General features: G+C 39.3%; 1 protein-coding gene and 1 pseudogene across 2 annotated transcripts in view; one reads left to right on the plus strand and one right to left on the minus strand.

Moving 5' to 3' along the window:
- Positions 1-4170: 4170 nt before the first annotated feature.
- Positions 4171-18077, minus strand: part of USP18 (ubiquitin specific peptidase 18) — a 59988-nt gene continuing 46081 nt past the window's right edge. For both annotated transcript variants that reach the window (XM_047067198.1, XM_047067197.1), the window contains 7 exons: positions 14422-14501; positions 13981-14127; positions 13500-13595; positions 12882-13049; positions 6951-7082; positions 6073-6122; positions 4171-4801 (listed from right to left, as the gene is read on the minus strand). In XM_047067198.1, the coding sequence (XP_046923154.1) occupies positions 4756-4801; positions 6073-6122; positions 6951-7082; positions 12882-13049; positions 13500-13595; positions 13981-14127; positions 14422-14501 (719 nt within the window). In that variant the 3' untranslated portion in view covers positions 4171-4755. The remainder of the gene's footprint in view (positions 4802-6072; positions 6123-6950; positions 7083-12881; positions 13050-13499; positions 13596-13980; positions 14128-14421; positions 14502-18077) is intronic.
- On the plus strand, positions 17239-17758 carry LOC124501168 (myelin-associated neurite-outgrowth inhibitor-like; annotated as a pseudogene).

An 18077-nucleotide genomic window follows, 5' to 3' on the forward strand; every position in this document is an offset into this window, starting at 1 on the left:
GAACTGTAATCATCAAGACAGTATGTGGTACTCGCACAAAACGGACACTCAGATCAATGGAACAGAACAGAGAACCCAGAAATGGACCCACAAACGTATGGCCAACTAATCTTTGACAAAGCAGGAAAGAATATCCAATGGAATAAAGACAGTCTTTTCAGCAAGTGGTGTGGGAAAACTGAACAGCAACATGCAGAAGAATGAACCTGGACCACTTTCTTACACCCTATACAAAAATAAACTCAAAATGGATGAAAGACCTAAGTGTAAGACAGGAAGTCATCAAAATCCTTGAGGAGAAAGCAGGCTAAAACCTCTTTGACCTTGGCTGCAGCAACTTCTTACTCAACACGTCTCCGGAGGCAAGAGAAACCCAAGCAAAAATGAATTATTGGGACCTCATCAAAATAAAAAGCTTCTGCACAGCAAAGGAAACAATCAGCAGCACTAAAAGGCAGTTGACAGAATGGGAGAAGATATTTGTAAACGACATATCAGATAAAGGGTTAGTATCCAAAATCTATAAAGAACTTATCAAACTCAACACCCAAAAAACAAATAATCCAGTGGAGAAATGGGCAAAAGACATAATAAATAGATACTTCTCCAAAGAAGACATCCAGATGGCCCACGGACACATGAAAAAATGCTCAACATCACTCATCATCAGGGAAATAAAAATCAAAACCACAATGACATACCACCTCATACCTGTCAGAACGGCTAACATTAACAACTCAAGCAACAACAGATGTCGGTGAGGATGCAGAGAAAGAGGATTTCTTTTGCATTACTGGTGGGAATGCAAGCTGGTGTAGCCACTCTGGAAAACAGTATGGAGGTTACTCAAAAAATTAAAAATAGAACTACCCTATGACCCAGCAATTGTACTACTAGGTATTTATCCAAGGGATACAGGTATGCTGTTTCGAAGGGGCACATGCACCCCCATGTTGTTAGCAGCACTATCAACAATAGCCAAAGTATGGGAAGAGCCCAAATGTCCATTGATGGGTGAATGGATAAAGATGTGGTGTGTGTGTATATACACACACATATGCATACAATGGATTACTACTTGGCAGTCAAAAAGAATGAAATCTTGCCATTTGCAACTATGTGCTTGGAACTAGAGGGTATTATGCTAAGTGAAATTAGTCAGAGAAAGACAAATATCATATGACTTCACTCATTTGAGGACTTTAAGACACAGAACAGATGAACATAAGGGAAGGGAAGCAAAAATAATATAAAAACAGGAGGGGAAAAAACATAAGAGACTCTTAAATATGGAGACCAAACAGAGGGCTACTGGAGGCGTTGGGGGGGGGTTAAGCTAAATGGGTAATGGGCATTAAGGAATCTACTCCTGAAATCATTGTTGCACTATATGGTAACTAATTTGGATATAAATTTAAAATATAATAAAAATAAAATAAAATAAAGTAAAATATAAAAGATGTGGTATACAGAGATACAGATAGGTAGAGATAGGGATATAGATTATGGATATAGATATATGTACGTATACATATGCAATAGAATATTACTCAGCCATCAAAAAGAATGAAATCTAGCCATTTGCAATGAGGTGGATGGAGCTAGAGAGTGTTAGGCTAAGCAAAATAAGTCAGAGAAAGACAAAATACCATATGATTTCACTCATATGTGGAATTTAAGAAACAAAACAGGGGCACCTGGGTGGCTGTCAGTTGAACATCTAACTTTGGCTACTGTGGTAATCTCATCATGGTTCATGAGTTCGAACCCCAAGACAGGCTCACTGCTATCAGCACGTAGCCTTCTTAGGATCCTCTATACCCCTCCTCCCCCTTGTGCTCTCTCTCAAAAACAAAAAAGAAACATCTTTAAAAAAAAACAGATGAACATAGTGGAAAAAAAGAAAAAAGTGTGGCAAACCAGAAAACAGACTCTTAATGATAGAGAACAAACAGGGTTATTGGAAGGGAGATAAGGGACATGAGGATTGGGTTACATGTGTGCTGGGTATTAAGGAGGGCACTTGCGATGAGCACTGGGAGTTGTAGATGAGTGATGAATCACTAAATTCTATACTAGAAACTAATATTACAATGTATGTTAACTAACTGGAATTTAAATTTAAACTTGAGGGAGGGTATTGAGGAGGGCATCTGTTGGGATGAGAACTGGGTGTTGTATGGAAAACAATTGGACAATAAATTTCATATTAAAAAATAAAATTAAATAAGTAAATTAAAACTTGAAGCTAAAGAAGCCTAAAAACAAGTAATTGGTGTTAATTGGAGTCAATTTAGCAGTATCTACGACAATTTTTAGATACCCATCCCCTTGGCTTAATAATTTCACTTCTCAGTACCTACAAAAATATTTATACATGCACAAAAATACATGTAAAGGTAGTCATTCACTGCATTTTTTAAATATTGAAGAAAAGGAAATGCCCTAAACATTCACCATTATGGGGATCAAAAAAATATAGTGTATCTGTCTATGGAATTAAATGCAACAACTTTTCCAAGGAGATTTTCTAAGACATTGTTAAGTAAATAACTTATTGTGCTATTATGTAAAAATTATATATGTGATATTATATAAAAATTATGTGATGTATATGAATGCAAAAGCATAAAAATGGCCTAGTGAGATACACACTTTTACTGCATTTAGTGTGCCACAAAAATTCATGTTTTCCTGGAACCCTAGAATGCGAACTTATTTAGAAATGGAGTCTTCACAGATATAATTAGCCAAGTAAAAATGACATCACAGTACATTAGCGTGGGCCCTAAATCCAATGACTGGTGTACCTAAACAAAAGCCATGTGAAGACATACAGGGAAGAAAGCCATGTGAAGATGGAGGACGAGACTGTGTGACATTAGCTACAGGTCAATGAACAACAAGGACTGCTGGTAACCACTAGAAACTAGAAGAGAATCATCGGAACAGATTCTCCTTCAGAGGCTCCAAAAGGAACCAACCTTGCCAATACCTTGACTTTGAACTTCTGGCCTCCTAAACTGTGAGAGAGAAAATTTTCTGTTATTTTAAGTCATCCATTTTGTGATAGTTTGTTATGGCAGTGCTAGGAAGCTAGTTATACACCTATGTAACAATGGCTAGCTACAAGGAAGGGACTCTATGTATTTCTATATTGTTGGAATATTTACAGTGAGAATTTATTACTCACTAATTTATTACTCACTAATTACTCACTAATTAGCATGGCTAATTTTTTGCCAAAAAAATAAAATAATAAAGAAATTATCCATATTTTATGCTGTAAGTTTTGGCTCTGCCACTTATCAAGTATAAAATCTTGAGCAAGTCATTAAACATATGAATGTCTCAATTGCTTCATCTGTAAAAATAGGGATAGTAACATCTACCCTGCTCACCTTGCAGGTTGGTATTAAAGTCTCCTTGGACCCTTTCTTTCACTGTCCATATCCATTCTTCCTCCAAAGTGGCTCTAGTGACTATGAATACCTTTCCTTTCATACTACCATCTCTGTCTCTAATTCATGCTGCCAGCCCCCAGGAGATTTATTATATCAAAACGCCACTAAATGTTCCTTTCCTTTCTGAACCCCTTCAACAATTCCTCATTACCTGTTAAATTAGATCCAGTAGTTCTTAGTAGTTCAAGACCTTCTACATTTTGAGCCCCACTGACCATCCATCCTTATCAATCATCACTACTTCCTTGGTAGAGGAAAACCAGGTTTGTGGTTTTGAACCTTGAGCCTCACCTTTTTCAGCCATGCCATTGTGTATATTTATCCCTGTAAATGGACTGTCCTCCATCCTAACCTCCTTTCCAGCCTTATGGCTTATCACATGGTCCTAAAATAGAAATATTGCACTTTACTTTGAACTCCTATAGCACAAACCCTCAGTATCTTATGCATTTTAATTAAACTGAAAACTCCTGGGGCGCCTGGGTGGCGTAGTCGGTTAAGCGTCCGACTTCAGCCAGGTCACGATCTCGCGGTCCGTGAGTTCGAGCCCCGCGTCGGGCTCTGGGCTGATGGCTCGGAGCCTGGAGCCTGTTTCCGATTCTGTGTCTCCCTCTCTCTCTGCCCCTCCCCCGTTCATGCTCTGTCTCTCTCTGTCCCAAAAAAATAAATAAAAACCGTTGAAAAAAAAAAAATTTAAACTGAAAACTCCTTTGGAGAAAAAGAACTTTATTCATTATGGTGCCTAGCACACTACATTTCAGAGAGTAGGTGATCAATACATATTTGTCAAATAAATGAATAACAATTATAAAACACTTCACTTTTATTAAAGTAGTGTGGGTTCTAAAATTGTTTTAAATTATAAACAAAAATAATATTCTGCCAGTACATACCAGTACAGTCAAACTAGCTGTAAAATACTGAAATACTTCCCTACCACTGCCCCTTGCCACCTGAATGCCTCCCATTACAATTGTTGGCCTGGTTTCCCCTCCCCTGGGAACACTTCAACCCCTCTACTCTCCTAACTAAAGGATTCATGCCTTCCACAGCAGGAAGCACTCAGGTCCTGGCTCTAGCCAGTGGAAGCATCTATTCTGACTGATCAAGACCCATGCAGAGTTACTGGTAAATATTTTGATAATCAACCCCTATTATAAATAAAATTTAACTATACAATTTGAAAATGATCCTTCTTCTCACTGCAAAATCTCTTGAGAGAGTCAGCAGATCCAGGGATAGAAAAGGAAAATGAAACTTTGTCAGTCTCTGACAGTTTAGGGTACATCCATTAGGATTCAATCTTCATGTAAACCAGAAGATATGCAGTTTCCCGCCTAGAAAGGAAAAAAAATGCAACATGACAGAAATGGAACATTCATAGTTAAGTGATATGTTTTTAACTCATGATAGGACAAGCATCAGAAAAGTTTCTGGTTATTGGATCAAGTCTTCATTTATCCATTATCTCAGAGGGGAAGAAAATGGATAACCTGAGAAAATAGCCATTAAGCTTCTATTAGTTAACATCTGTATCATGGGTTGACAAACTACCTGTCCACAAGCCAAATATAGCCCTGTTTTTTTAAATAAATTTAACTGGAACACAGCCACACTCATTCATTCATGTGTCATCTGTGGCTGCTTTTGTGCTACAAGGGCAGAGTTGAGTGGTTGCAACAGAGACTGTGTGGCCCACAAAGCCTAAAATATTTACTCTTTGGCCCTTTACAGAGAAAGTTTGTCAAACCCTGATATAAATAATGGGACAATCACTGACGACCAGAAAGTGACAAAGAGTGCGTATCTAAGAGGGATGTTCAGAAGAAAAGATAAAAAGTAGAAGATTGTAAGAGAATTTAAAACACAAATTTCACCTAATTCATTATTTTTCAAGTGATCAGTCCTACTTAGCTGAAATAATTTCAAATATCACCTTTGGTGTACAATGTCACTGCAACCCAGAAACTCATCTGAAAAAGAGTCTCTGCTTTAACTTCATCCAGCTTTTTTTTTCTCTCTAGCTTCCCCTCTGTAGTTGTTGATTTTTTAAAAAATATATTTATCACTATTTACTAAATGCAAGCCACTGTACCGGACAAAGAAAAAAGAATGATCCTTGCTCGCAACAAGTTCATGGTCTAATGTAAAAAAAAGTTATATATGCAAACAATTACCAAACAGGGAGGTCCTTTCTATAAATGAGGTATGCTTAAAGTGCAGAGCAAGCATATGAGAGGTCCCTACAAATCTGTTGGGGTCAATCAGTGAAGGCTTTATAGAGTAGGAAAAGCCATGAGCAGAGACATTAAAGCATGGTGGGAGTTTGCCTTAATAATAAATTAGGAGAGGGAAAGACAGATCAGGAACTGCATGTGCAAAACCATGGAGGATATGATGTTTGGGGAGCTACTTATAGTTTAGTATTGTTGGAATCTAAATTGTGAAAAAAGCATGGTATGGTAATATGGGTATTCAGAGATGAGGCTTAACAGTCACTGGGGAGTTACCCAAATATAAGCGGCAGCTGAATTCATGAGAGTTTCATACAGCACTAAGAAACCTGTGTAAACTCACTGGCTTTCCATCACTCAAACACTTCTCTTACCAGCGGTAGTTATGATTTCCATAAGTACACTGGATGTCTTCCCAGGATACCTGGAAGTACATAAACAGATGAAGTGAAGTATCCAGCTCACATATGTTAAGCATCCAGAGTATAGGGTGCTACAATTTACCCTCTGTCACATATCCAGACAAACCCCTCCCTGGTACCTCCCAAGACCTGAATCATCCAGTGATAGGATGCCATGTATATGAAGCCTCTTTTAGTACACTGGTCCTTCTATTTTTGGTTATGCTTGGTTCTAACTTACATATACCTAACTCTTCTGGCTCTCTATAAGTTTCCCACAAGCATGAAGCTGCAGGGCACTGAGCCTAGAACACCAAAAACCTAGACAATGAGCTAAGTGGATTCTTATAGGGCTATACACCAGATGGGGACTTGATGCAGGAAAGGACTTTAAGCAGGATCAGACCTATAAATACAGAGGACGAACTTATGGTTGGTAGAGGGAGTGGGTGGGGGATGGGAAAAACGGGTGAAGAGGAATGGAAGATACAAGCTTCCACTTATGTAATGAATAAGTCACAGGAATAAAAGGCACAGCATAAGGACTATAGTCAGTGATACTCTGATAGTGTTTTATGGTGACAGATGGTAGGTAGCTATACTTGTGGTTAGCACAGTATAATGTATAAACTCATTGAATCACTATACTATACACCTGAAACTAACATTCTGTTAACTATACCTGAATTTAAAAAATGTTTTTTTTTAAAGAAAAGGACTTGTTTAAGGGCTGCACACACAGAGAAAACAGGCCCACAATGTCTCCCGACCTTAAGGACCCATCTAGTCCTGGGTTCATAATTTATTAGAAGTGGCTAATCCAGGACAACATTTTGGACAATGTTCCTCACCCAACAAACATTGGAGTCGTTGAAGCAGAACCATTTTCCATCCACAGAATTCTGGATATAGGCACAGTAATGACCAAAGTCAGCTGCCCCAACATGGGCAACCACAGCAAAGAGCTCATACTGTCTTCCAAGCTGGAGGGACATAAGGCACAAAATTATTCACCTATCATCCCTTTTTTTCTAACCATACAATAAAGAAACATTATTTCATAATATATTTTACTGCCTACTCTGTGCCAGGCACTGGTACTTCAAGGGGACTAGAAAATAGTCTTTGAACTCAAGAATCTCATGATTAGTTAAGCCAGAATTAAAATGCCATATTTTATACTAGGTATATTTACAGGTAAATTTGGGAAGACTCAACTTTTGCCCCAAAAGAGAAAAAGGAACAATCATCTAAGAAAAGCTCCCCAAAGAAGACATTCTTGAATTGATCTTGAACAATGAATAAGATTAGGAGACAAGTTATGGGAAGGAGGTATACTCAATGGACCCAGAAATTGCAAAGGCTTTGCAGTGTAACAGAACAGAGCATGCTGAGGAAATGGAAGTCAGAGAGGTTTCTGGGAAGTCACAAGAGATGAGGCTACAAAAATCAAGTCAGGAACTAGAACTTTATCTAATTTTTTTCAAGTTTTTATTTAAATTCCAGCTAGTTAACATACAGGGTAATATTAGTTTCAGGTGTAAAATTTAGTGATTTTTTTTTTATAATAAGAATTAGAATTATTGGGACCCATCATAAGTTTAAGCAGAGAAAAAGCATCATCAGATTTGTGTTTGAGAAAAATACTGAAATAATGTGGTTTGAAAAATGGAATGAGAGTTCAAGTGAGGTAGAGGCCAATGAGATCAGTTTGGGTACCACTACAATGCAAGAAAAATGGCTATAGTCTAGACAGTGACTATCAGTAGTAGTCACCAAAATGATAATAATCATTCTTAACATAATAATTATTAGCTAACCTTTGGCATTTGCTATGCATTTAGCTATGTCTTTACATGAGTTATTTCATCTAATATTCATAAAAATCATGTTAAGCTGGGTGGTGATATAAATCCTATTTCACAAAGGTGGAATCTAAGCTCAGGGAGGTAAAGTAATTTACCCAAAGGTCAGAGCTTATAACTAGAAAAGGCAGAATTCCAACCCAGACCTGTCTGGCCTCAAAGCCTAAGCTCTTAATCCCTATGCTACACTAAGAAAGTGAGACTAAAGGTGAGACTGAGGGGGCATATTTGCACAAAATTAGGCATAAATAACCAAGGACTGGATATTGGGGTATTGGGGAAGGGGCAAGTAGGAGGCATCTCTGGCTTGGAAATTAAGAAAATATTGGTACTATGAAGTTAAATATGGAACAGAGCTGTTTGGGAATAAAGATAATGAATTTGGGGACTATGTGACAACATTCAGTAGAGGTGAATACACTGGTTTGGAGCTCAAGTTAAGACCTGGACAGGAGATACAAATTTGGAAGTCTTAAGTTTGAGGTGATTACCAAAATCATGAGAATGAATGAGATGAAATTTGAAAAATGGATAGGAGAAATAATGGAAAACTATATGCTAATAAAATCATGGGCAGGAAAGGATCCACCAATAGAGAAAGAAGCCATATGAGGAAAGCTTATGGTAGATTCTGAAGGAGAGTAGGATCAATAACAGAATATTACAAAAAGATCAAGTAAGGGAAGGACCAAAAATCATCCATTAGATTTGGCAGTAAGTCATTCTACTCTCTCAAATCTTAGAAACTGAAGATAAGAGAGAATTTTCTGTGAAAAGAGAATAGTGGTAGGGGTACCTGGGTAGTTCAGTCAGTTAAGCAGCCGACTTCAGATCAGGTCATGAGCTCATGGCTCATGAGTTTGGGCCCCACGTTGGGCTCTGCACTGAAAGCTCAGAGCCTGGAGCCTGCTTTGGATTCTGTGTCTCCTTTTCTCTCTGCCCCTCCCCCACTCAAGTGCGCGCGCGTGTGCGCGCGCGCGCGCTCTCTCTCTCTCTCTCAAAAAAACAAAAAAAATTAAAAAAAATTTTTTTAAAGAAATGGGAATAGTGGTGGGAGAGATGGAGTTTGGATTGATTGTGAGAAGGATCTCAACATTAGTCATAAATACCTTATTCTTTTATCTTAACACAGTCAAATAATATCCCTAATCTGAGACTTTGAAAAACTATCAATATGGGAGACAGGGGTGAGGGTAGTGCAAATGAAGCTAAGTCACCCAAAAGGGAGAACTCAAATTATTATCTATTTTCATTTGGGAATTTACACTAGACTTTAAAAATGCAGAGCAATACCTAGCTCTAATTGTTTATAAGAAATACAAAGGATAAAGGAACATGTTAAATAACACCAACCAGCAAATTCTGGATATTTTTTTTTTCGAAAACCTTCAACAAAATGAAACTCAAGGACAAGAAAAAGAGGGGAAAGAAATTTAAAAGAAACTTAACCTAGGTGCACCTGGGTGGTTCAGTTGGTTAAGTGTCTGACTTAGGCTCAGGTCATGATCTTGCAGTTAATGAGTTCGAGCCCCATGTCAGGCTCTGTGCTGACAGCTAGGAACTCTGAGCCTTCTTTGGATTCTGTGTCTCCCTCTCTCTCTGCCCCTCCTCTGTTAGCACTCTCTTTCTCAAAAATAAACATTAAAAAAAATTATAAAAAAAAAAAAAAGAAACTTAACCTAAAAGAAAGAAAGGCAGGGAGAAGTAGAGGGAAGGAGGGAAAGAGAAGAGGAAGGAAGGATGGAAACTTAGGCAAATGCAAGTGTAGCCTTTGTTGGGATCTAGGTTCAAACAAACCAATGTATAGGTCACAGAAACCTAAATATTGACTGGGCATTAGTGACAATAGGAAATTATGAGACATGCTATTGCCGGGAGTGAAAACTGCTGCAGCCACTATGGAAAACAGTATGGAGTTTCCCCCAAAAAAGTAAAAAGTGGAACTACCCTATGATCTAGTAATCATACTACTCAGTATTTACCCAAAAAATGCAAAAACACTAATTAAAAGGAATACATGAACCCTATGTTTATTGTAGCATTATTTACAATAGCCAAGATATGGAAGCAGCCCAAGTGTCCATCAATAGATGAATGGATACACTTGAGTTAAGGTGGCGGAGCAGTAGGGGGTCCCTATACTTGCCTCAGCCCTCAAAAACAGCTAGATAAATACCAAATCATTCCAACACACCCAATAAGTCAATCTGAATGCTGAGAGAATGACCTGCAGAACCAGAGGGAAAAAAGAAGCCACATCATGAAAGGTAGGAGCTGCAGAGATGTGATTCCAGGGATAAAACAACTGCGGGTGGTATGGAGGGGAGAGAGCCTTGATTTTGTAGCGATCAGAGAGAGAAACAGAGAGAAAGCAGTGCACAAGGGTTTGCACAAGGGAAACATCTTCACTAAAACCACTGACTAGGAAACTAGAGTGGCTGATTATTGCAGGTTTTTACAAAGAGTGGAGCTCAAAGTCTGAAGTTTTAGAAGTCTGCACCACTGCTAGGCTCCACCTGGTGGGCACAGTAGTGCTCCTACAGGGAAGAAGCCAGAGGCCCAGGAGCAGAAAGCATGGTTTGAGAATCTCCTGGGTCACTGGGAGAGGCAGTTCCCCTTCTTGGAGTGCATTTGGGAGAGGTGGCATGGCATCTCTGGGGACAAAAAGTTGGTGGGCCCAAATGTGCTGCTCCATTCATTAACATAGTGACAGAGACACCTGGCTGAGGGCAGCAAACCTTGGTGCCGGCTTTTTGCTGCACTTTACCATAAATTCCAAGCCTTTGCATGATTCTGCTTTTCTGAGACAAACCAGCACAAGCTGCAGTGTGGTGAGACCCTCCTCCATAGGATCAGTGCCATGTCTGTACCACACCGGGTCCCTAAAATTTGGAGTTTTGAAACACAGCCACATGCCTGAAGTAAAACAGAACTATGCTGCCTGGCAGGTAGACAGCTCAGACACAGGGTGAAGACAGGAATTTCACAGAAGCCAGGGACACAAGAGGGGAGACTCTTCGCTCTTCTGTGAGGGATTCCTGGACAGTGGCAAGCATGAACTTCGTGCTCCAGGGAGGAGAGAGCAGGGTGACACCATTTTCGCCCTGCCTATCAGCACTGACAGACTTCAGTGAGCAACACAGTGCCCCCAGTGGAAGCTGGAGCTGCTTACACCTAGCCCAGCATTCTTTTCTAGCTCCTTGGCTAGCTCCTTACACCTTCTGCCCTTTTTTCCTTCTCTTCTTCTGGGATTCCTATGGTATTACATTTTATGGAGTCACTGAGTTTCCTAAGTCTACATTTGTGATCCAATACTTTTCTTTTATTCTTTAGAATGACATAATGAGGGGCGCCTGGGTGGCGCAGTCGGTTAGGCGTCCGACTTCAGCCAGGTCACGATCTCGCGGTCCGTGAGTTCGAGCCCCGCGTCGGGCTCTGGGCAGATGGCTCAGAGCCTGGAGCCTGTTTCCGATTCTGTGTCTCCCTCTCTCTCTGCCCCTCCCCCGTTCATGCTCTGTCTCTCTCTGTCGCAAAAATAAATAAACGTTGAAAAAAAAAATTTAAAAAAAAAAAAAAAAAAAAAGAATGACATAATGAAATACTTTAAATGAAATGGCATGGTGTCTGAGGCGTGCTTCAAAATAATCCAGTAGAGGGTTGGAGAAAGAAGAGGATGAGAATGTTGGTAAAGCAAGATTGGGCATGAATCTTGATAAATTTTAAGCTGCTTGAAAGACATGGGGATTCATTGTATAATTCCCCATTACTTTGCTACATATTCAAGATTTTCTATAACAATGTTTTTTTAAGTGGAATAAAATTTTAATATATTATTTCATTAAGATATACTTCATAGTACACAAACAGAAATAAGGAAAATTCAAAGGACAGAAAATAATCTTACAAAATGTATATACACTAAATAGGCAAAGAAACCATGTTATATAGGAGCTACTATATTATCAGGCCTCAATTTTTAAAATACCAGGGTTCTAGAACATGAATAGCAAACAAAGAATGAACAAAACAGTCCATAAAAGGATATCTAAAGGATATATCCTTTATGGAATATATATATATATATATATATATATATATATATATACACACACACACATATATATGTGTGTATATATGTATATATACACATATATACATAGATAATTATATATATATATATATATATATATATATATATAATTTACTAAATGTAGCATTTCAAAACTAAGAAAAGATATTTATGTCATATCTTTTCCTCAGAATTTCCCAATAAGTTACCAGCTCAGGACAACTGAATTCAATTTTACTTTGATTAAATTTGACCTAAATGAACTGGCTCTCTTGTTACTATCCTCAAAGTAGGCATAAACTGTTTCAGGAAGAAAGTTAGGTTGATATTATATTTAGAACCCAAGATGTTGTGTTTACCTATGTATATGTATTACATACCATATTTAAGTGGAAAGAGAGTTATGGGTTCTTTCCCTCTCTCAGTGCTGTGAAGTACATAAACCAAAGCTCAATATTTAGAAATAAAGTCTCTGGATTCTTAAAAGAAAAGCAACCATAAACAGCAAATGTTGTTGATAGTAGTATGGTAGTAACAACCTACCATTGTTATTCAGGAACACACATCATTAAAATACTGTTTTAAAAAGAATATTTCTTGAATGTATGAATATGTTTCTATGAATCACACCAAGTAGCTGCCGATGAGTTTCCCTCCCTTTGTGTACCCCAAGCACGGCCAGCAGAGGCCATGATTTCTGAGATGATACAATGACACAGATGAGATGCCCAAAAGTGCCACCTCTGTTGAGTGGGTGACTTCAAGCACCTTAGGGGAGGAGAAGCAAAATCAAGCAGACAAGGGGTCTGAAGAGAAGGAGAATGGAAGGGAACTGAGGAGCTCCTCACCTGTTCCTCAGCACTGCAGAGGTCTTCCTCAATCAGAAGGACCTGACTTAAATCCAAACTCTGGGGGAAATAAAGTGAGTGGCAGATTTTTTCTGTCTGTGAATTCCTGATGGAGAACCGCAAGAGGTGGATTGTCAAGGTCTGGGGCAAATGGGTCAGCTTCAAGACCTGAAAAACCAAAATTACTGTGGAGATGAAGTCCTAAGGCCCTTGAAATGGGTAGATTCAGAGAAATACCAGAGCTGATTATATATTCTTCCCAAAAAGAGAGGTAATAATGATATAATACAGAATTAAGGGCCCCCATTTGCTGAATCTGTTGAGCTCTCCCACAGGTACCAGAGCTCAGGGAAACTACAGAGGCTGCTCTAGAGAGCTAGTCTAACCCTATGGGGGGAACTCTGCATGCTTCCCTTGGATATTCTCCTCTTATCTTTTAAAAGGCTCTGCTCCTCTCAGTGATGGGCCTCTGATAATCAGAAGCCCCAGATCCCAGGCTGCTAGCCTGATATGGATTCCCTCCCTCAACCATCACAAGGTACCCTCAAGGCCTCCATTAGGAAATCCACCAAGGACAACCCCAGAGTAGGGAAGCTTCTGGTTTTAGGGAGCAAGTACCTGCTTCCCACAAGTCTTCTTCCCACAGTTCTCACAGAAGCATTCGCTTTTGCCTGATAACTCCCTGGGTTGGAAGAAACAGCGAAGGGCATCCTCCTGTCCCAGGAGAACAAAGAAAAAGCAGAGTTGGTATTTACTATATACAGTATAACACATCACCCTACAGATGAGGATTTAAGCTTTCCTTCTGATTCTCTCCTTGTTCCCCTTACCATCTGGCCCAGTGTGATGCATGTGGCAGGATTTCCAAAAGTACCTACTGACGTGAAGGAAAAACAGGAGGGAGCATTTGTTAAGGTAGCAGCATGAGGAAAGGAAGTAAAAGGAAAGAAAGGTTTTCACCAAATCAAAGGGGAACTTAGAATTGTGCAAAGGAAACAGAAATTATTTTTTAAAAGCCAAAGGTGGATTAAAGAAGCAAGAGCACACTGGCAGCACTGGGTTTATGGGAACAGCAAATTCACCAAGAGGAATTCCTCACCAGGGTTTTCAGGGGCTTTGAGTCCATATCAAAAAGAGGAAGGGGGAGGGTCAGCATGCTACTATTTCTGTTCCTTTCCGTTGTACATTCAAGGCAAACCAAGGACTCCTTCATCCGGATTGTATAAAGGGCCTGCAGCCTCTCTACCTGCAAAAGAGAGGAAGTGAGAGGAAAAAAGGGTACAAAGCCATAAACAAAACAGGTGAGGTGAATTTCCAGAAATTATATCCACCAGACAGAAGCTCCAGAAATGGCAGCCACTGATTCTCTTTGCTCTTCAAAAAGGTACAAAATAATAACAGTAATAATATTACGGAATTGTGATAAGTATTTATGTGGGTTTTCTCTTTTAATCCTCTCTATACATTATACTGATGATAGCTGAATGAGCTAAATGAGCAGCATCTTAAACTTCTGAGTTCTTTAGTTCTAACATCTTACCAAGTCCACATCTGTGATTTGGTCCTTAATTAGGTTCCAGACTGTGAGGTAGAGTTGAGCAGCATCATGCTGGACAAACACTGGCCAAAGAGAAAAGTAACAACTTGATCAGTGAGGTCACCAAGGACATTTCCCATGCCCTTGTGCCCTAGCTACCTAGATATGCATGAACACTCATCACTTTGTCCTCTTCTAGCCTTCACACCCTCCACCCCAGCTTTTCAGGCTAAATTTACACTCGATGGTAGACATTAATTAAAAATGAAAAATAAACTTGTTATTTATTTTTGAGAACTCCTCTTAAAACTTAAAATCCAGTCTGACTGCATCACAGAAGTTTCCCTTCCCCTGACTGGCCACTCATACCTACTGACCTCTACTGTGGGACCCAGCTAGATAAAACCAATATGCAATAGTGCATTCTCTCCTCTCCTATTTTTAAGCCAAGCCAATACCTTAATTGGACTCTAATGGCCACTAATTTCTCTGTACCTTTATTTAATTTCTTTTCTCATTCCCCAGAAATTTAGCAGTTTCCTAATGCTCATATCTGACCCAGGTCTTCCCCAAAGATATCTAGGAGAACAAAAAAGGAAAGGACCATCTCAGTGTTAGATGATGCTAGCTAAGAGGAGATGGGAATTAAGCACTGAATTCTCCATATGTTATATAAGTAAATGTAAGGCTAAAATATTCTGTACATATATAAATGAATTTCTGTTGTTCAAAAGAAACCTAGGAAGACAACGAATATGAAAAACACACTGAGTATTATCTTACAAAAGGATAGATGTCTGCCAACATGCAAAGAAGACATTGCAAGAAAACATAACATGCAAGTTATTGTAAATGTAGTAAATATTCATGTCAGCTATCTCAACACCAATACTTACTACAATTTGTACTTAATGTTTTTGGATTTCATTTTGTTTTGGTCTGTCTCTTCTCTAAACCGTAAGCACCATGGAGGCAAAGACTCTTATCAGTCTTATTCTCTTATCTACAGCACCAGCACAATACCTGGCACATAACAGATGAACACTATATATAAGTTGAATGAATTAATTTAATCATTGGGTAATAATCCCTAACCTAAAGACAGAGTGGAACTAGGGCTGAACCTATGCTGTCCCCAGGGAATTATGGAGGCAACTCTGGACACAAAGGATGTTAGGTCACCTTGCCATTTGGAGACATTTTGCTTTATCTGACCATAGCAAAGCCAAGAGTCCTGATACATCTAAAAAATACAGGGATATTTGCTCAATCCATATTTACTGAAAACCTTCTATGTGCAAGGCATTGTACATGCTAGATAAAGTTACTATCCCCAATAAATGTAAATTCTAGTGGAAGACAAGTATCCATAAAATCATAATTCAAAGAAGAATAAGAAAAATTCCTTAAGGTGTACAAAATATTATGAAAAGCTATATGAAGGTGAGAATACAATTGGAATGGTGGAGTGAGGGTCTCTATAAATCTACTCCTCCATAAAAGCAATTAAAATGCTGGCAAAAAAAAGTGAAAATTGGTTTTTTCAGAACTCTGAAAATTAACCAAAAGTATACAAAAATCTTAGGCATATTTATTCAACACACACTGCAGAACCTAAGGAGAATAGGATTTGAGACTTTTCAACTTGGCCTATTTCCATTTCTTTCTTCTCAGCTCTGTAGTAGACTTGGAAACAAAACTTGCAAACATGGAAACTGTGGAAACCAGAAGCCTAGCAATGAGAAGAAAGGGCAGACTGGGGCTGGAGCTCCTCAAAAAGTTCCATACCAAAAGCATTTTTATTATCTGACCTGCTTGCAGCTTCACTGAAAAAGCAATGAAAAGGGGAAATTTAAAGTTAAAAGCACAATATTGTTTACATTAACACCCAGGAAAACGAAATACTTAGGTATAAACCTAAACAAATACATACAAGATCTATATGAGAAAAACTATAAATTTTGATGACAGAAATCAGAAGAATTATATAAGCGGAAAGATATACCATGTTCACGGATAGGAGGACTCAATATTGTCAAGATGCCAGTTCTTCCCAACTTGATCTATAGACTCAATGCAATTCCAGTCAAGATCCCAGCAAGTTATTTTATGGATACTGAAAAAGTGATTCCAAAGTCTATTTGGAAAGGCAAAGACCCAGAATAGCCAACACAACATTGAGGGAAAAAATAAAATCAAAGACCTAATTCTGAAACTAATAAAATATCAATAATCAAAACAATGTAATATTGCATAAGAACAGAAAATAGATCAATGGAATGAAACAGAGATCCCAGGAATACACCAACATAAACAATATTACTGCTCTTTGACAAAGAAGCAAAGGCAATACGATGGAACAAAAATAGTCTTTTAACTCAATGGTGCTGCTTAACACCTGCATATCCATATGAAAACAAATGAAACCATACACAGACTTTGCATCTCTTAAGAAAACGAATTCAAAATATATAACAGACCTCCTAAATATAGTATAGGAGAAAACCTAGACCTTGTGTTTGGTGATTACTTTTTAGATACAACTGCAAAGTACAAACAATAAAAAAAGAAGTGATATACTGGACTTCATTAAAATTAAAATTTTCTGGAACGTCTGCGGGTAGCACATGTTGTGGAGAGGGGGGCTGGGTGAAGCAGAACAATTGGAAGTGCCAGCCAGGGCAGTGGTGGCATCAGAGACCCAGCCTCGAGGCTCAGTCCCTGCATCCTTGCTGAACCCAACTGCAGAGACCGCCCCTGGCTGGCATAAGCTGGGCACTTTGGCCCAGGCTGCCACTGCCACAATGCTTTCTTGAAATCATGAATCCTGTTTACAGCCCTGGTTTTGTTGGGGTTCCCCTCTGCAAATGCCAAAGAAATTGGTTATTCAGCTGGTTTCCCTGTGGGCTATGCAGCCATAGGTCCTTCCTATTCCACCAACATGTACCCTGGAGCAAATCCTACCTTCCAAAAAGGTTACAATCCTGTCACACCTTACACAGTATCCTGTCCCCCCACCAATGGGGCAGTGCCACCATACTCCTCTTCCCCTACCAAAATGCCTACCCCCAAGAGAGCCCCTATGCACACACAGCCCCAGTAGGCAGTGCCCCCTCACATCATCCACCACACCACAGTTGTGCAGCCCAACTGCATGCTGGTGGCGATTTACCCCGATCCCATCCCTCTACTTAGAGGCAATGGTGTCACCATGGGTATGGTGGCTGGGACCACTGTGGCCATGTCAGCAGGTACCCTCCTGACCTCCCACACCTCAACTCCTGTTGCCCCCATGCACTGTGCCCACATATCTGGCCCCAGGGGCCCCACTTATAGCTAGGTTCCCCCTCAGTGGTGATCACCCAACAAATATCTGAGGATAGAGCTGTGCAGTCACATCATGGAGGTTCCACAGCTGTGCTGCAGGCCTGGTGCCTCAAACCCAGACTTTCTTCTTAATGCTCTTGACACTTAGCTAAACACTACTATGGCCCAGCCCAGCAGGTACCAGTGCCATCAGTCTCCAACTGACTCTGTAGGTTGATCTTAAAGCAAATCCTGTTTTGTGGGCTGCCTGGCAATTTTTTAGCTAACCGTAATGATAAAAAAGGGAGAATTAATCTAAAAAATTTTTTAAAGTTCTGCTCTGTGAAAGATAT

The sequence above is a fragment of the Lynx rufus genome, unplaced genomic scaffold (assembly GCF_022079265.1).
Source record: "Lynx rufus isolate CCGP_SWC_20201006 ecotype Redwood Valley unplaced genomic scaffold, mLynRuf1.p SCAF_7, whole genome shotgun sequence".
Classification (NCBI taxonomy): domain Eukaryota; kingdom Metazoa; phylum Chordata; class Mammalia; order Carnivora; family Felidae; genus Lynx; species Lynx rufus.